Source organism: Vulpes vulpes, chromosome 10 (assembly GCF_048418805.1).
Source record: "Vulpes vulpes isolate BD-2025 chromosome 10, VulVul3, whole genome shotgun sequence".
In the NCBI taxonomy this organism is placed as follows: Eukaryota; Metazoa; Chordata; class Mammalia; order Carnivora; family Canidae; genus Vulpes; species Vulpes vulpes.
Genome location: NC_132789.1, coordinates 8,084,429 through 8,104,642, shown reverse-complemented (window position 1 = coordinate 8,104,642; position 20,214 = coordinate 8,084,429). Strand labels below are relative to the sequence as shown.

At 42.6% G+C, this 20,214-nt stretch overlaps 1 protein-coding gene across 4 annotated transcripts in view; it reads left to right on the top strand.

Annotated features, from left to right (window-relative positions):
- Positions 1-20,214, top strand: part of P2RX7 (purinergic receptor P2X 7) — a 46,676-nt gene that overhangs the window by 16,285 nt on the left and 10,177 nt on the right. For 3 of the 4 annotated variants that reach the window (XR_011994637.1, XR_011994638.1, XM_026018835.2), the window contains exons 2-8: positions 315-483; positions 1,580-1,648; positions 2,857-2,929; positions 3,949-4,045; positions 7,051-7,131; positions 7,765-7,894; positions 12,087-12,226. Coding sequence is in view for 2 of the 4 variants with exons in the window: in XM_026018835.2 (XP_025874620.1) it covers positions 315-483; positions 1,580-1,648; positions 2,857-2,929; positions 3,949-4,045; positions 7,051-7,131; positions 7,765-7,894; positions 12,087-12,226 (759 nt within the window). In the remaining 2 variants the exon portion in view is untranslated. Of the gene's footprint in view, positions 1-314; positions 484-1,028; positions 1,183-1,579; positions 1,649-2,856; positions 2,930-3,948; positions 4,046-7,050; positions 7,132-7,764; positions 7,895-12,086; positions 12,227-20,214 lie in introns of those variants that run through there. The other variant, XM_072722811.1, reaches the window with a different exon arrangement.

Below are 20,214 nucleotides of genomic sequence, written 5' to 3'. Positions count from 1 at the left end.
ATTAGGAAATATTGGAGGTTGACATTAGGGGCAATAGTTTCCACGTGCTGAATGCTCACAATGTGCTGGATACTATGCTGAAGAGTTTGCACACATGCCTCATTCCATCCTCACAACTCCTGAGGTAGGTATGACTATTCTTCCCACTTTACAGATAAGGAAAATGAGTCACAGAGAAGGCAAGTAGCCTGCCCAGAGTCACTCAGCAAAGCTAAGATTTGAATAGAGGCATCCTCCAGAACTTACATGCAAAACCACTGCATTGTGCCTCCCTTGAGAAAACCATTTGACACTTTTCTGTGTCTGCCATTTAGCTTCGCTTTAATCAGTGACAAGCGGTACCAACAGAAAGAGCCTCTTATCAGTTCTGTACACACCAAGGTGAAAGGGACAGCAGAGGTGAAAATGGAGATATTGGAGAATGGAATCAAGAAGATGGTGTCTACTGTCTTCGACACTGCGGATTACACCTTCCCCTTGCAGGTAAGCACTTGTCAACAACTCCCAAGGACTCCTCCCTGGTTGCTGTCACCAGGGCCTTTGCCTCCCTCCCCTGGGACTGGAGCCTCACTCTAGAAAAATACTGGCCCTATTTTAAAAAGCTCTGTGAAAATCCCAACTGAGAAAACCTAAAAATTGCAAAATTGGGTCAGATCCAGCAGCTCAAAAATGATTCTATGCTTTATCAAGTCCTACAGGGTTTCTCAAAATAGCAGTGTGTCCCGGTGCATTTAAAGCACGATTTGATTCACTCACAATTGACTTCTACACAGCTTTTTAGAAGCAGGGCCGTCAAGTCAGCAAGGTCTGCCTAGATTCAGAAGGACATAGAAATTCCTGCCTGGACAGGACTGGCCCTTCTATATTGTTTGTGTGGCGTTTTATCAACAAAAATGTCTTCAGGAAGAAAGACATCCTGATACATTTTTGCACAAGGGAAAGGAAATAGATGACAAAGAAAGGAAGGATGTGGATCACAGGGAAAGGCTATGTGACTGCTTAAATTTGCAAGAAGAGAAAATAAAAGTAGGATAGTCAAAAAGGAGAAATCAAAGTTGGAATGAGAACACCAAAGAACGGATAGGGAGGCTGGAGGGACAAAAGGGCACTTCTGCAGCTTCTGGGAGCTGGGGTGCTTTGCAAAATCATAAAACCCAGGCCACTATCTGTTTCTACCAGCAGGTCAGTAAGATCTCCAGCTATTTCCTGGGCTGTGGGATGCCTTTTGCCTTTTATTTAATTAAAATCCTGGATTATCTGAACTGCGTTCTGATGAAGCCAACACTCCCCCCAGCCCCCAGGTCTCTTAAATTTCGTTTTAATGTGTTCAAAAAATGAAAAGGCTGCTTTTGAGGCTGGAATGGAGAAAGAATACTCAATCAATCTGAATGTCCTTGTGCTCTCCCTTGGCTCAGCAGGGCGGCTCAACCAGCTTTGATATTAAACCCTCAGCATAGTCCAAGTTGCTCCCAGACCAGATTTCTAGAGTGTAGTTTAGAAAGGTGGAAGGTTTGCCCCCAGGCATGGAGCAAGCTGGATTATTATGATTAAGTAGCTCTGCTCTCCTCTTTCTCCACAGGGGAACTCCTTCTTCGTGATGACAAACTTTCTCAAGACAGAAGGCCAACAGCAGGGGTTCTGTCCTGAGGTAAGGAGGGGACCCGGAGTGGTCAGCAGGTGAGAAGAGTTGCTGGAGGAGGCACAGGTCAAAGGAAGATAATGGGCAGAGGCCATTTGCATGTCAGGGTCAGGCTCTGGTTGCCCTAAGACTGTCCACTAAACCTGCTTCCTAGAAAACAAGAAGTCAAACGTGCATAAACTAACCATCCCATTTCTCTTTTCCCTCTTCTGTCCTCAGGTCTGAGGCCTAACTGACCTCATTTTCTGAGGCCAGGAGAACATGCTGGCTGGCACCCTGTACTTCCCATTTCCTGTTGAGCCTTTATGCTTGTCACCTTGCCCAGTTCAGCAGCCACAGGGCTCCTGCTTGGACCAGGTCCCTGCTCTCCACCCCAAGGGCCTCCCCTGAGAGTGGTACCTGGCTGCTCGGCATCTGCTTTGTAGATTTTTATTTACTTTCCTTTTTTTATTGATATATAACTCATATACCATAGAGTCCACCATTTTAAAGTGGACTCTTTAAAGTGTAGAAATTAGTGGTTCTTAGTATTTTCACAATGTTGTACCAACCACATCACTACCTAATTCCAGGACATTTTCGTCACCCCAAAAAGAAGCCCTGTACCTATTAGCAGTCATTCCCCCAGCCCCACCACTGCCCCTCAGCTTCTGGTGAGCCCTGATCTACTTTCTGTCTGTGGATTTGCCTATTCTGTGTATTTCATATCACTGAGCTCATACAATATGTATCATACACTATGTGTCCTTTTGTGTCTGGCTCCTTTCACTCGGCATCACGTTTAGAAGGGTCATCCTGGGGCACCTGGGTAGCTCAGTGGTTGAGCATCTGCCTTTGGCTCAGGTTGTGATCCTGGAGTCCTGGGATAGAGTCCCACATCGGGCTCCCTACAGGAAGCCTGCTTCTCCCTCTGCCTCTCTGTGTGTCTCTCATTAATAAATTAATTAAACAAAAAAATAGAAGGGTCATCCTGTTGTAGCAGGCGCAGTGCTTCTTTCCTTTTTTACAGCTGAGTCACCCCCATTGTATGAATGCACTATGCTTTATTTTTCCGTGTATCAGCTGATGAATATTCAGGTTGTTTCTACTTTTTGGCCTCTGTGAATAGTGTTGCTGTGAACGTTTGTGTACAAGTTTTCGTGTGGACACAGGCATCTGCTTTTCTATATCTTAGAGACACAAGTGGCTTACTCCCCACTATCCTGTCCTCTCTGCAGTTTCCCACCCGCAGGACACTCTGTTCCAATGACTGGGGTTGTAAAAAAGGATGGATGGACCCACAAAGCAAGGGTATGTTCTCTTTCTTTTCTGGGATCCTGGGGGTGGGTAGTCTGGTATTTTGGTGAATTCACAATGCCCTAAAGTTCAAATCTTTAGCCTCTGGCTCTCAGCTGCCTTCTTCCACCCTCACCAGGCCATGGGAGAGCTGTGGCTGGCCCAGGCCTGCACTCTGTCCCCAGAGGACTAGCCACTTGACTAGGGATGTGACCTAATTCCCCAATGAGGGCAGCTCCTGAAAACCTCCATAATTAGCATATTCAGGGTTCTCATTGGCAGGAAAATCCAATAGCCCACGTTGTCATCTGTGTCTGAGGAGCTTTCCACCTTGAACTTCCCCAAACACTGAGGAGTATGAATTGTAGCCCCAGGGCACCTGGAGACAGTATCACGATTAGCCTGCAGAATTTCTATGTCTCTTGTTTAAACTTAAAGAGGCACATGACCATTTTAAAAAAAAAAATGACCACACACACACACACACACAAAAAAAAAACCCATCAGTGGTTATAACACACACACAGAAACAAAAAAGACATATAGATGTTATATTCTGTTCCATAAGATGTGTGTGTTTGAGTCCCCCTCAGGAATCTGCTGGTGACACTAACCAGAAAGATGTGCCATATTCATTCTGTGGCTTTGCACATCTCTGGTCCATGCTGTACACCCCTAAGTGACAGGTGCCCACTTAGAAGCCAAGTTCTAGTCCATTTATGTTAGGCAAGGAACACACCCTGCTCAGCTCCTCTTTCCTTGCAAAGAAACCAAAAAAGCCAACAGCATCCACAGTCTCTCTGTCTTCTCTCTGAACTTTTTTTTTTTTTTAACTTACTGTCTGACGTGTTCCTTGCTTGGGTTGCCTTATGTAAGTTTGTGGTTCAAATGGGGTTTTGTGGAAGCTGAAACTGCTTCGGTTGAAAAGCATAAGTAAAGAGTCTCTTGCTGAGACTGAGTTCATGACGCACTCGTGGTTTTCACACCTGTGCTTCTCTGGCCCCTTGACCTCCCCCCCACCCCCCACCAACCAGGGATCCAGACCGGAAGGTGTATAGAGTATAAAGGGAAGCAGAAGACTTGTGAAGTCTCCGCCTGGTGTCCCATCGAGGCAGTGGAAGAGGCCCCCCGGTGAGCTGCAGTTTGGGGGACAGATGGGGTAGCCCTGACCAGTGAGCAGATGAAAAGTCCTGGGTCCTACTGACTTGGTGACCCTCTGTCCCAGGCACATCAGTGATCTCTGAGAAGACCATGCTAATTGTTAAAATATTGCAATAATTCTGTACTGGCTGGCAAATAACTACTACCCTGAGCACCCTTGGGTGCCCCTGGGCCCTTGGCTGTCCCAGCACCTTACAGAGCACCACCAGAGCCCTTCTCTAGCACTATAGCAGGTCCCACTCTGACTGGCCAGTGTCCATACTGAGTAATTAAGGATGGGAAGGTGACAAGAAGGGAAGGAAGAAAGGGGAAGGGAAGGAGAGAGCAAGATGGGGAAAAGAGCAGGGGAGGAAGAGAAGTTTTCTTAAATTAAATGATCACAGTGACATACAGATTTGTTGATCCCCTGTATTGATTCTTCTCTTTAACACACAAGTCAGGCCCAGAAAGCAGAACTCGATGTTAAATCTCAGAAACCACAGATTGGTGCATTTCAGAAAAATAGAGAGACTTTGATTCAAATTCGGATTCTAACTCTTCCTTGCCATGTGACCTTGAGCAAGTGGCTTAACCTCTCTGAGCTTCAGTTTCCTCATTTGTAAAACGAAGATAATAGTTGCTCCTACCTTGCAGGACTGTTGTGAGCATTAAATGAGATGATACTTGCTCTAGATGAATGTGACTCAAGATCACACCATCAGCCTCTTTGGGGCAAAGAGAAGATTGCCCAAGCTGACTTTTTAGAAGGCCCAGGCAAAGGCTTCCCATGTCAGGGTGGAAGCATTCAGTAGTGTCAGGCTACCTAGCCCTCAATCATTAATGGTACCACCCAGGTTTATTTCTAGTTCAGAGGAGTTTCTTTTTCACAGAAAGAATTGCCCAGGGCCTGAATGAGATCGGTAGAACTAACACTCAAGTAAGTAGTCCCTGGTTCAAGGTAAGAGGCCTCTTGATGGTCTCTGGTTTTCAGTCACCAACTTATTCATCAGACAAATACTGTACATCACCAATGTTCAGGTCCTTGGACTGCAATTTTACATGCCCTTGGGCAAGTAACCCCCCTGAACTTCAGTTTCCTCCTATGTTATAGAAAGGGATTACTAAAATGATTCATTTAATCATTCAGTCAACACATCCAATACCACATAGGAGGCATTAGATATTTATTTTACAGGTAACTATGTGCAAGAGACTGTACTAAAAATACAAGAAGACCTAGATAGGGAGCAGGTCCCAAGCCTCTTGCAGCCTAATCAAAGAGATAAGAAACGTGCACAGAGAATTAGAATTCAAGATAGGAAGTTAAGAGTGTCATAAGAGAGGAATAAAAGGCTTTGATCCTTAGAGTTTCAAGTCCCCTTATTCTTAGATTTTGCCCAGGAAGCATGGATTTAGGATATTCTAAAAGTAAATGGTCTGGCATGTAGTAGATATTTGTTGTAAATAAGGTTTTTTAATGCAAATATCAGAAATACAATTTAAACTGGCTTCAGGGGGAAAATGTTATTTTTTTATTCCTATAAATGGGGAATCCATAAATAGGGGATCCTTCAGGAAAGGACTGATCCAGGCTTCAAATAAAAATGATGTCATTAAGATTCTCTTTCTGTCTCTTCTAACCCTGGTCCCCACCTCCACCTCCCAGTTACTTTCTCCCATTTTGGCTTTCCTCACACTATGGTCCAGGGAACTCCAAGTCTATACTGTCTTTACTACTAGCAATCCTAAAGAAAATGAGTTTTTCTTTTTCTAGTATTTCCTACAAAAGACTTAGAATGTTTTCAGTGGCCTAAGTCATGTGACAATCTATGAACCAATTACTATGGCCAAGAGAATTGGGTTATTCTGTTAGCCAGCTCTGGGTCACTTGCCCACCCTAGGGTCTGTAACAATGGGCAGAAGATGGATTCATCTCTACCCATCTATCCCCTTCTGGGATAAGAGTGGAAGAGACCTGGTTACCCCAAAGGGAGAAAACAGAGGTGCTTCTAACAGATGGGGAATGGATCCTGGGCAGACAAAAACTATGGTGTTCTCTGTAGTTATATCCTAAATAGAGGCAAATCTGGGCTCTGGCAATTCTGGAATAAGAAGTAGATCATTCTTGGTGCCTCCTTCCAAATACCTCCATCGTTTCCTGGTGCTAATTCCAGTATACATATGTGCCACCCACTTGGGTGGGCCTGCCAACAATTAGGTACCAGCTGTATCTCCTTATCCACAGCCAGTTCTCTCCATCTTTAACAGACTGTCAAGCACATAAGGACAAAAGCCTTGACCATCTTGTTCATCACTATATTCACAATGCCCAGCCTCACACCCAGCAGAATAAATATTTGCCAAATGAATGGATGGATAGATTGTGGGTGGGCTTTTCTAAAGTCTACGATTTGAGCTCCTCTAATTCATGGAGAATTTATGCTACTCAGAGTCTATCAACCTATGACTGATACAGTCCACTATACATGTGTGGCCCTCTGCTAAAGCCTGGGAATACTGATATTTAAAAAAAATCATTGTCCTAACCTGCAGGAACTCTAAGACTATTGGGAGGTACAAACAGAGGTGTGCTGGAGCTGGCTTACATTGACTCTGAGCCAATTATGCTCATCCCTTCCCAACTCCAAGTGCAGTGATACCCGCTAATGGCTTGAGATCAGCCACAGTGGAAGTACTTATACTACAGAAATCATTAATGTACATATCAGAGCCTTTCTTTTCCCCCTGGAGACCTGGTTGTAAACCTTTACCAGCACACCACCACACATACCTAAACATACAATTACATCAGAGTGTGAGAAGGGTTGTTATAGTAAATGCCATGGGGCCTCAGGAAGAGAGAAGTTTTTCCTCTTTTTTAGATTTTTAGGACTGGACTACATTTCTCTTTACTCATTGCAATGACCCGAGCCAGAAACCAGAAGCCTATGGTCCCACTGGCCCACTGATCCTCATTTCACCTCTTACTCTCTCAGGCCTGCACTCTTGAACAGTGCTGAAAATTTCACTGTGCTCATCAAGAATAACATTGACTTCCCTGGCCACAACTACACCACGTAAGTGCCTAGAATGTCTAGCTGTTAACTATCTAATGCTGTGTAATGGATTATGTACACCAAAAATTAGAAACTTAACAACCAACATTCATTATCTGATGCAGTTTCTGTGGGTAAGTAATGTGGGAATGACTTCACCAGGTGGTTGTGATTTAGGGTCTCTTGGGTTGCAGTCAAGCTGTCACTGGGGACCACAGCCATCTCTGGGTTGACTGGGGCTGAGAATCCTCTTCCAAGCTCACTCACCTGGTTGTCAGCAAGAAGTTCAGTTCCCCACTATATGGACCTCTCCCTAGGACTGCTTGAGTGTCCTTAAGAATGGTGTCTGGCTTCCCCCAGAGCAAGTGATCCAAGAGGGACAGATAAGAAGCAAGCAAGACAGTAAACAAGATGGAAGCCGCAATCTTTTATGACTTAACCTCACAAGTGACACACCATCACTTCTGTCACATGCTATTGGTCACACAGACCAACCCTGCACAGTGTGGGAGGGGACCACACAAGGGTGTGAATCCCAGGGGCTGAGGATCCCTGGGTGCCCTCATGGAACCCAGCTACCAACTGGCTCACTTCTATGAAAGAGACAGGTCTCAGTTTTCAAAAACATGTTTGTTTGCTTCTCGTTGCATACAGGAGAAACATCTTGCCAGATATAAACATCACTTGTACCTTTCACAAGACTCAGAACCCACAGTGTCCCATTTTTCGATTAGGAGATATCTTCCAACAAACAGGAGATAATTTTTCAGATGTGGCAATTCAGGTTGGTGGCGTCTTTATACAGTGAGGGTATGAGTTGGGGGATGGAAGATGTCAAATGGCCAGGAAGCTGGACCCCTGGGTATTAGTTATAGGGCTCCCTTTATTGAGCATTTAGTAGATCCCTTCACAGTGCCAAGGCCTTTTCCTGTATTACCTCCTCTAATTCCACAACAACCCTGTGAACGCATCCCCATGGGGCAGTAGTTTCCTGCGGCTACTGTAATAAACAAACATGATCTCGGTGGCTTAAAGTAACACAATTTTTTTTTTACACTTCTAGAGGTCAGAAGTCCAAAATCAGTTTCTCTGGGCCAAAATCAAGATATCAGTGGGACCATGCTCCCTACAGAGTCTTCAAGGAGAATCCATTTCCTTGTCTTTTCCTCCTTCTAGAGCTAGAAGCTCATAGCCCCTTCTCCCAGCTTCAAAGCCAGCTACATAGTGGTCACCTTGACTTCTTATTCTGTGTCAAATCTCCCTCTGTCTCCCACTTATAAAGATACTGGTCTTCTTCAAAGAGAGCATTTTTATAAATAGGGTCCATCTGGATAACCCAAGATAATCTTCCTATCTCAAGATCCTTAATTTAATCACATCTGCAGTCTCTTTTGCCATGTAAAATAATATATATCCAAAGATTCTGAGGATTGGGACCTGGGGTTAGGAATATCATTATTTCTAATAATGGCTCCCTTGGAGCCATTACTCAGACTATTACACTTGGATTAGTCAGGATTCTTCCAGTTGCACCTTATAGACATTCAACTCAAACGATGTAAGCAAAGAATAAATTAAAAATTACTTTGGGGGCAAAAAGAAACCAAACTCAATTGGCTTAAGCAAAAAAAAAAAAAAAAAACCATGTATTATTAACTCACATAAAGACATCAGGATAATGGACCTTCTAGTACATCCAAGGCATTTTCATACCCTGAGAGATTTTTCTTTTTTTTTTTTAAGATTTTATTTGTTTGTTTTAGACAGAGAACATCCCGCCTTGTGAGGTTTCTTCAGCTTTTCTCCTTTGCCTGGAACAGTCTTGCCCCAGACAGGGCATTAGCTGTCTCCTTCACCTGCTTCTAATATTTGCTCAAATATAAGCTCAGTGAAGCTTTCCCTTACCAATACCTTTAAAACAACAAATTCAGGGCACCTGGGTGCCTCAGTCAATTCTTGATTTAGGTTCAAGTCATAATATCAGGGTCATGAGATTGAGCCCTGCATTGGGCTCTGTACTGGGCATGGAGCCTGCTTAAGACTCTCTCTTTCTCTCTCTCTCTCTCTCTCTCGCCCTGCCTCCCTCCTTCTCTGAAAAAAAAAATCTTAAAAGGACAATTTCAGTTTCTACCTCAATCCCAGCATGCTCTATGGCCCTTGCCAGTTTATTATTATATCACTGGCACCTAGCACTATCTAGGTAATACTATATATTTTATACCATTTGTTTGTTGTATGTCTTCCCTGACTGGAATGTAAATTCCATGACAGTAGGCATCTTTGGAATCTTTTGTTAATTTTGTAGAATTCTCAGCATAATGGGCACTCAATATATATTTGTTGATAGAATGAAGCATGGGATAGCAGTAGGCATGGCTGCATCCAGGAACTCAAATGATGTCTTTAGGAATCCGACTCTTTTCATCTCTTTGCTGTTTCCTTATGATGCTATCATTCTCAGACAAAATGTCCACATGTCAAGGCAAAGCCATCAAAGCCCTACAACTGTGCTGTCTGATATGGTAGCCACTAGTCACATGAAGCTATTTAAACTTTAACTGAAATGCAATGCAATGCAATGCAATGAAATGCAACGAAATGCAATGAAATGAAATATTTATTTCCTCTGTCATACTAGCCACATTTCCATCACTTAAAAGCCACATGTGGCCAGTGGCTGCTTTATTACACAGCATGAATATAAAATATTTCCATCATTGCAGAAGATTCTGTTGGACAATGTTGCTCTGGATTATTACAATCTCTAGCTAGTGCTCCCAACCAATAGAGGACTTCTTTTTTTTTTTTTTTTTTTATGGTTCTGGCAAAATGTCTCAGAGAGGACTCTGATTGGTTTATTGTGGGCCACATACCTATTCCTGAACCAGTCACCAGGTCCAGAGGGATACATGGTCCTTCCTGGCCAGTCCCAGATCATGTTGCCATTCCTGGAGCTGGAAGAGGGGACAATCCCATTCAAACCATTCAGATGGGGGCAGCCCGAGTGGCTCCGCGGTTTAGCGCTGCCTTCAGCCCAAGGCCTGATCCTGGAGACCTGGAATTGAGTCCTACATCGGGCTCCCTGCATGGAGCCTGCTTCTTCCTCTGCCTGTGTCTCTGCCTCTCTCTCTATCTCTCTGTGTCTCTCATGAATAAATAAATAAAATCTTAAAAAAAAAAACATTCAGATAGGAGAGATGTTTCCCAAAGAAAATTCCAGGCACTTATACCAGAAGAACTAGATGCTGAGTGATAGAAACATCAGATATTCACAGTAATATGCAGCATACATGGCTTATTGCCAATAAAGGACAATTGTGATTACTCTGTATTATTTTCCCTTTCTCCAAGTCAGAGTCTGCTGGCTACTCATCTTTTTATCCCTAGCATCTAGGGATGCTTGAAATACTATCCTGTCTTGAAATACTATCTCTCATTGATTCAAAGGCATACTTTTTTCACACTTTAATATTTCTAAAGTCAAAAAGTGCTTTTGATTGATGGAATTTCATGGCCTAATTGGCAGCATTTCCTTCTGAGAACATAAAAAGAAAATTATGTGTCTGATAAGCAATGGTGTCTAAGACTCAGTGAAACAGGATAGCACTCAAAACATGTTTGTAGGAAGAAAGAAGTACCAAATAGAGATATGTTAGTTCAGAGAAGAGAAAGATCACTTTGAATTGAGGAAGACAGGGGTGGCTGAATGGATAAGGAAGGATGTAAGTTGAGTCTTGGAGGGTGATGAGGATTTAGCTAGAGAGATGGTGGGAGAAATATTTCAATGGGAGAAAAAAGACTGGGGCCGAGATCTAGAAGTTCAACATGTACCCAGAAATTCCATTTCTAAGTATATTCCCAAGAGGAATAACACCACAGGTCCACACAAAAACTCACACATAAGTGTTCACAGCAGCATTATTCACAATAGCCAAAAGGTAGAAACAATCCAAATGTCTATCAAAGGGTAAATAGATAAACCAGATGTAGTCTATCCACAGAGTGGAATATTCTTCCACCATAAAAAGGAATAAAGTACTGATAGGGGCTACGATATAGGTGAACTTTTAAAATATTATGCTAAGTGGGGGGTGTCTGGGTGGCTCAGTAGGTTAGGCATCCAACTTTTGATCTCGTTCAGGTCTTGGTCTCAGGGTTGTGAATTCAGGCCCCACTTAAAATAAATAAATAAATAAATAAATAAATAAATAAATAAATAAATAAACAAACAAACAAATAAATATTATGCTAAGTGAAAGAAGCCAGTCACAAAAGATCACATTATACGATTTCATTCATAGGAAAGTTCAGAATAAGAAACTCTATAGAGACAGAAAGTAAATTAGTGGTTGCTTAACACTGAGAGATGGGTGGGGGCAAAGGGGCACTGACAAAAAGTTTAAGGGTTTCCATTGGAGGCAATGAAACTGTTGTAAAATTTATTATGGTGACGGTCACACGTATACATGAATATACTAAAAACTGTTGAATTATACACTTTTATGCACTTGCACAAATTGTATGTGAATTATATCTTAATAAAGCTGTTTTAAAAAAAGAAATGAAAATGCCAAGTGTGTTTAGGGCAAAGTGTAGACAGTGTGGAATAAGAGCTTTCTCTAGGGGAGTGTTGGGAGGGAAAGCAGAAAAGATATGTGATGGGGTGCCCTGAATTCCAGTGTAACAAGCTGTATAATCTTCAATGGGAGCCATTCCAGGTGTTAGATTATGGGAGCTGTGTTTTAGGAAAATAAATCTATCAGTGTGTCTCGGATGGGAGGAGGAGCAGGGAAGTGAATTTGCAGCCACTTGTGTGTGTTAGATGGGACTGTGCTCATGGCTCTGAAACTTTAATCTGTGTTCCCCTCTAAAGAGAAAACCTTTCCCTTATTGATCATCCCTGTGCAGGGAGAGGTCTGGTGGCTGCATCCCATGTGCAGCAGGACTTAGAGACTGTATCTCCTTGTCTTCTCCAGGGAGGGATCATGGGCATTGAGATCCATTGGGACTGCAACTTGGACAGTTGGTTCCATCATTGCCGTCCAAAATACAGTTTCCGCCGCCTTGATGACAAGAACACCACCACTGAGTCCTTGTACCCTGGCTACAACTTCAGGTAAGCACCCAGAAACCTCGGGGCCCTACTGAATTGCATCCCCAGCAGTCAGTGAGAAGGAATTTTCGTTCCCAAGGCAACAAGATGAATGCAAAAGGCTTCTTCTAAGAACTAGGGGTGACTGGATTTTTGTATGCATTTTTTTTCTTTTTAATTCTTAAAGTGATGCACACTCTTTGTAAAACAGAAACAAAACTGGGAAAACAGAGAAGAGCAAGAGAGGAGTATATAAATCACCCATAATTCCTCAAGCCTGAGATAATCAAAGATAACTGGTAAATTTTCCTTCCTTTAACTGATTCTTTTTGTTTTTTAATTTTTATTTATTTATGATAGTCACACACACACACAGAGAGAGAGAGAGAGAGAGGCAGAGACATAGGCAGAGGGAGAAGCAGGGTCCATGCACCGGGAGCCCGACACGGGACTCGATCCCGGGTCTCCAGGATCGCGCCCTGGGCCAAAGGCAGGCGCCAAACCGCTGCGCCACCCAGGGATTCCCCCCTTTTTTTTAATAAATTAATTTTTTATTGGTGTTCAATTTACCAACATACAGAATAACACCCAGTGCTCATCCGGTCAAGTGCCCCCCTCAGTGCCCGTCACCCATTCACCCCCACCCCCCGCCCTCCTCCCCTTCTACCACCCCTTGTTCGTTTCCCAGAGTTAGGAGTCTTTATGTTCTGTCTCCCTTCCTGATATTTCCCACACATTTCTTCTCCCTTCCTTTATATTCCCTTTCACTATTATTTATATTCCCCAAATGAATGAGAACATACACTGTTTGTCCTTCTCCGACTGACTTATTTCACTCAGCATAATACCCTCCAGTTCCATCCACGTTGAAGCAAATGGTGGGTATTTGTCGTTTCTAATGGCTGAGGAATATTCCATTGTATACATAAACCACATCTTCTTTATCCATTCATCTTTCGATGGACACCGAGGCTCCTTCCACAGTTTGGCCATTGTGGACATTGCTGCTAGAAACATCCGGGTGCAGGTGTCCCGGCGTTTCATTGCATCTGAATCTTTGGGGTAAATCCCCAACAGTGCAATTGCTGGGTCGTAGGGCAGGTCTATTTTTAACTCTGAGGAACCTCCACACAGTTTTCCAGAGTGGCTGCACCAGTTCACATTCCCACCAACAGTGTAAGAGGGTTCCCTTTTCTCCGCATCCTCTCCAACATTTGTTGTTTCCTGCCTTGTTAATTTTCCCCATTCTCACTGGTGTGAGGTGGTATCTCATTGTGGTTTTGATTTGTATTTCCCTGATGGCCAGTGATGCGGAGCATTTCCTCATGTGCGTGTTGGCCATGTCCATGTCTTCCTCTGTGAGATTTCTGTTCATGTCTTTTGCCCATTTCATGATTGGATTGTTTGTTTCTTTGGTGTTGAGTTTAAGAAGTTCTTTATAGATCTTGGAAACTAGCCCTTTATCTGATACGTCATTTGCAAATATCTTCTCCCATTCTGTAGGTTGTCTTTTAGCTTTGTTGACTGTTTCTTTTGCTGTGCAAAAGCTTCTTATCTTGATGAAGTCCTAATAGTTCATTTTTGCTTTTGTTTCTTTTGCCTTCGTGGATGTATCTTGCAAGAAGTTACTAACCGTTTAACTGATTCTTTAATGAGGCTTCTGTGAGATCATATCACACTTATAACCTGGTATTGTGTGTGTTTGTTTTGCCAATCCCTAGGTCACTCAGAATTCCTTGCGACCATCACGTTAAATGACCCTATTGTGCAAGCATAATGATAAAAAGAGGCACAATCTAGGGTGGGTCTTTTTTATACCAGAACCTCAATGTCATCACCACACATCAACCCTGGAAGGTGGATATTAGTGTTCCCAGGTAGAGCTGAGAAAGGTGAATGCTTTGAATGATTTGCCCTGGACCCACAGCTAACAGTAGTTCCATAACTCCAGCTAACCTAGGTCACTCTGACCCCCAAACCCACAACTTTTCCTTTCATTGCATGGTTTTTTTGCCTATTCCTCCATTACTGGACATTTGGAGTGCTTCCAGCTTTTCTATTACAAATAATCCTACACTGCACATTTTTTTACATAAATCTTCAAATTTCAGATTGTTTCCTTAGGATAAATTCTTAGAAGTAGAATTACTGGATCAAAGGTGATTAACATTTTATCAGATACTTTCAGGTTTTTAATTTTTTTCTATGGCTATATTTTTCATCTCTCAAGTTTATATTCAGTTCTTTCTCAAAGCCAACTATTCCTGTTTCAGTGAGGTCCATTCTTAACTTATGGATCCTATTCCTTCTGTCTATTCTACTGTATAACATACCCTTTCACACTGACCCATTATCTATAGTAACATGTGGGATTTCTTCTTCCGAGGCTTTAAAGTATTTGTTGGGGAGTTTCAGCAGGAAAGGCCTTGTGCAAAGTTCTGTGTATGCCATGGATGCAGAGGCATTCCTCTGGGGTGATTATGTAATTTTGTAGTCTGCAGGCCTGTATGGTATCTATCAATTATCAACCAGTTTTTGGTTTAATTTCTGGGTGCTAGATGTTTTCACTCTGCTGAAAGGGTCCTATCCCTGCTCCCTCTCTGTGTAGGGCTTCTGCAACCTCTGCTCCCTTCCCTAGAAGTTTAAGATTCTAGCTCCTCAGATACAGATCTGATTGGGGTCCTACTAGGGGACAGACTTCAGACTCCAAACATGGCTCCAGTTCCCACTCCCCACTCATCTCTAGCACCTAGAAAATGTCTTTCCTTGTTTTGAGTTCACTAATACATTGATATGACTTTTAAAGAATATTTTATCTTGCATTTCTTTGTGTATGGTGGGAGGTGGTGGGCTTAGCGCTCAGGCTGCCACCTTGATTGGAAATCCTTTTGGTAAGAATATCTTCAAGACTCCTGATGCCACATTGCTTCCACACCTGCAGTCTTGTCTGACTTTTCGGGTTCTTTGTAGTTTATCTTGTATGCTTCTTACTTCTGGACTTCAGCCCTATAAGAATTGACTAGATTCCTGGTCTGTTTTCACCATTTAAATTGACTGGAGTGGGTTTGGTGCTGACCTGCTCTTGTTTTGACCCTTGGCACAGTTCACCCGTCTGCTCCTAATGTTTCCCCCAGTAATGATCCTGTGAGGTCCTAACTTGATGTCCATGTTACCTCCTCTGTCTAGATCATTTTTTCAGCCTGTTCCTACAACTCTGTCCCAGCACTAACTTGTCCCTAGAGTTCATGGCTCCATGACCTCTCATTGCTTGTAGCTACCGGGCAGGTTTCAGCGACTGTAATTATGGCTGACCATTTTGCACCCTGGTTCCAGACACAAAGTAGGCTTATGCTGTTCCCTTTTCAGAAAGAGTTGTCAACTACATCCCTAGAATAATGGCTATTCAACCATTTTGCCTATGAAGCCAGTAGGTAATTGATATTGACACTACTTATTTATTCATTCATCAAATACATGTTGAAGAAAAAATCTTGTTGTGCCAGTGGGTATATATTGGTAAACAAAATAGACAAAGTTACTACTTAGCTTATATTGTAATAGGACATGAATATTAGTAATTATAACATAAGACAAAAATATAAGTAAATTAAAAACTCCAACAAGGCAACATCATTAGTCATCAGGGAAATGCAAATGTAAACCACAATGAGAAACACCTACATATACCCCCCAGAATAGGTAAAACTTTTTAAAAGGCTGGCAGTTCCAAGTGCTGACAAGGAGAAGCAACTGGAACTCTCCCTTTTCCCGGGTGGTAGCGTAAGATGGTACAACCATGGTAGAGAACTGCTGGAAAATTTCTTATGAAGTTAAACATACATCTATCCTATAATCCAGAAACCCCACTCTTAGAAAGGAAATAAAAGTCCATACCAAGATTTGTATATGAATGTTCACAACAGCCTTTGCCATAATTACCAAAACCCAGAAACAACCTAAATGTCCAATAGGTGATTAGAGAAGTAAATTGTGGTATATATTTATACAATAAAGCACTAATTAGTATACACAAAGAAGGAACAATATGCTCACACATGCAACAACACAGAGGTATCCTACCGACATTATGTGGAGTAAAAGGAGCCATACTGTATGATGCCATTTACATGAAGTACAAGAACAAGCAAGACAGCTTTTCTGTGATGATAAAAGACAACAGTGGGTGCTGGTCTGGGGAGTAGGAGATGGGAGAGGAAAATAGGTACTGATTAGAAAGGAGCACAGGAGATTTTCTGAGGCCATGGAATGTTCTAGATCTTGATAGGGATATAGGTTATACAGTGTATTTATCTGTCAAAATTCATTGAACTCAACTTTTGGAGGACTTATGTTATGTAATACATATTTTATGTAAACTATACCTTAATAGAGCAAATAACCCCAGTAAGACCATTTCAGATAATGAATGATAAATGCTGTGAAGAAAATCAAACAAGATACTGTGCCGCAGGGTTAGGGCGGAACAGGGGTAGGGGTCAGGGGAGAGACCAGAGAATGCCTCTCCAAGCGCAGGGTAGGACCCCTGCAGATATTATCTGCTTTTGTGAGGCTTGTGCTTTCCTAGTTAGGAAGAGAAACTGCACAGACTGGAGCCCATGTTAGGGGAATAGCCCTGCAAAAGTTTGTAGTTTCTTTAGAGAAACTTGTAGTATTAACAGTCTAGATCAGGGGTTCTCAAAGTACAATTTCCAGCATCAGCATGCTGGGAATGTGTTAGAAATCCAAATTTGCAGGCTCTGCCTTGGACCTACTGAATCAGACATGTTGTGGATTGTCTTCACAAGCCCTCCAGGTAAGAGCCTCTCACGTGTGAGAACCACTGATCTAGAACCTCAATACTCAAAGTGTAGTCCTGGAACCAGCAGCATGGCCTTACCTGGGAGCTTATTATAGTCTCAGGCCCCACTCTTGATTAACTGAATCAAAATCTGCATTTTAACAAGACTCCCAGAAGATTCATGTGCACATTGAAGTTTGAGAAGCACTAGTCTAGACTCTATCATTTAGTACCCCAAACATACTTTCTTCTTAGATGTTTCACCTGACTACATTTTGTCTCTATGATGAGGTTGCCAGTTTCCTGGGGCAGTGAATACAATAAGGCATCTACTTAATCTGTACATGCAAGTGTAGGCAAAAGGGCACATGTGCATGCACACACACATTCATTGCTTCCTAACACTTCTGCTAGCATTCCTACTGACTTCTGGAGGGGTCTGCTCAAGCAAACGGGTCTCTACATTTTACCTAAAGCAGCATCATAAAGTGGCAGGAAGCCTCCAAACTGTGTCTTTATTTTTCTTTACTTATTTTTTGCTTATACAATGTTTTAAGAGTTGAGACATTCTACGTAAAAATCTGGACTTCCTACTTTTCTCAAAAGTTTTAAGGATTGGGGGAAAAAAACTAAACCATTTGACAACTCTAGGTTCATATTTCACACAGCAGCACTCTGTTGGAGATGAGTGACAGTGGTTCCCTTTAGAAAGGGCATGTGATTTTTTTTGTTGTTGTTGTTTTCCACTGTTCCCACCACTCCCTATTGCCTTATAGCTGGCCTGCAATATGCATTCCATCATCTGCCTCAACCCTATAGGCATTTGAGTTTGAGACCCTTGACTAAAGGCCAGCTGATGTCAGGCTCCCTGCATGGAATGGAGCCTGTTTCTCCCTCTGCCTCTGTCTGTCTGTCTGTCTGTCTGTCTCTCTCTCTCTGTGTGTGTGTCTTTCATGAATAAATGAATTAAATCTTTAAAAAAAAAAAAAAAGGCCAGCTGAGATCAAGACACAAGATGTTTTTTGCCTCCTCTGAGTCAGTGGAGTTTCATCCAGGGCCCTGAAGCAGCTCCTAGTTTAGATGTTTTGATATCCCCTGCTGTTCCACTGAACAGACTTAGGGCCATTAGCAACAAGAGATGATTGGATCAGTGGTCCTCTGACTGCCTTTGCAGGATGTTTGCATTTAGTTTTTTTTTTTTTTTTTTTTTTTTTTTTAGCAGTCTGCAGAAGCATGCAGGGCAATGTCCCAAACAGATGTTAGCATATATCCTTTGAGTCTTTGAGGTAAGCCTAAGAACATCAGCTCCTGGAGAGATCTGTGCTTTCTAAAGAACTGAGGTAGTTATGATGTTAGTATTCTTTTAGAACAAAATGTTAGAGCATTTGTTGTCTGGAATGAACGCCAGAAGAAATCTTTGGCCAGAAATAAAGTTCCAAGTTCTGATGGATAACTGGATAGGTTATTTTCAAACAGCCACAAAAAAATGAGAAGAGAATTGCATATGAGTTTTATGAAAAAATATAACTTCCTAAAACATAGGAAGTTGAAGAAGTTGATCACATCACAGAATTTTGTCCTTTAACAAAAGATCAATGCCCAAAGGTCCTTATTCAGTGAACATGTGATTCGGTTTATTTGCAGCACGTATAAAGTAGGGCAGACCCTCAGTGCATGCCTGATGCACCTCTCTGGTTCAGAATGGGCATATGCATGTGTTAGTTTCCTGTGCCTGCTATAACAAATGACCACAAACTTGGTGGTTCAAAACAATAGAAGTGTATTTTCTCACAGTTCTGGGTGACAGAAGTCTAAAATCAAGCAGTCAGCAGGGACACACTCCCTGAAGACTCGAGGGGAGGATCCTTCCTTGCTTCTCCCAGCTCCCTGTGGCTCTTGGTGTTCCTTGACTTGAGGCTGCATCACGCTAATATCTGTATCCATCTTTATGCGGGCTTCCCCTCTGTGTTTCTGTTTCAACTCTCCTCTCTTTTTTATAAAGTTATCAGTCATTGGTTTCACCCTAAATCCAGGATGATCTCATCTTAAGGTCCTTAATCACATCTGCAAAGACCCTATTCCAAATAAGGTCACATTCACAGGTACAGGGGTTTGGCCCTTGGACCTACCTTCTTGGGTGGCCATTATTCAAGCCATTACAGTGTGCAGAAAACAGCCTGCTCCAGCCCTAGTGTTTCTCAGAGTGTGGACCACTGACCTCGTGCACCAGATCCACCTAGCACCTTTCTAGAAACATCTCAAACCTTCTGAAACCACGCTCTGGGGGGTGAGGCCCAGGAATCTACCCTTGAACACATTTCCCAAATGATTCTTATCCTTAGTTCAAGAACCACTGTACCAAGACCCTTTGCTTTGTGTTTTAAAAAAATAAATCACTTGGTAGAGCAGCAGAAGAAAGAACTGTCATGGGATAAGAACCATCAGAGACAAAGAAATCAAAACCCCTCTGGCCAGAAATTGGTGCTCAACACATTTTGAGAGTCAAAAAAAACAGGAGTTTCAAATACTCTGTACTGTATTCTAACAGAGCATCTGCCTTCTGTTTCCTTCTCTCTCCACACCTGTAAATAGACTGTGAATTAGTAACTCAGAAAATATCTTACCTAAAAACAACCTCCAAAAGGTGGTAAGAGGGAGGGACAGATTTAAAAGTTTTGTGACGCATGTGGTTTAAGCCTTCCTAATTTTCCATGAAAACAAAACATTCTGCTTTTCCTGACTGCAACACTGGTGAGAGCTACGCATTTGGGGTGGTTGTGATTTGTGCCTGAGTCTTAATTTATAAATATACCTAAGAAATGATACAGAGAGGTCACTGCCACTGAAAGAACTTTATTATATTTCCCAAGAGGAGGGGCACACCATGCCACACAAGGCCACAGGGGAAGCACCAGGTTTGGTCAGGAGGTGGAATGATCAAGGGAAAGCATGGCCCAGAACCTTCATTGTGTTTTCCATGGGACAGGCAAGGCAGGGCAGGGCAACAGCTTAGAATCAGCCTGCTTGAGTAATGTGAGCAGGCTCTGGGCTACAGGTGCTAGCTTTGGGTACCTGGCCTTGGGTGACCTGGTACAGGGGAAATAGTGGCTCCATGTGTGAGGGTAGAAAGCGAAGGTGGTTGGAGATATGGATTCAGGATCAGCAGAGGGTCTTTAACATGATTTTCAGGCTCTTGCAAAAGCTGGATCACAAG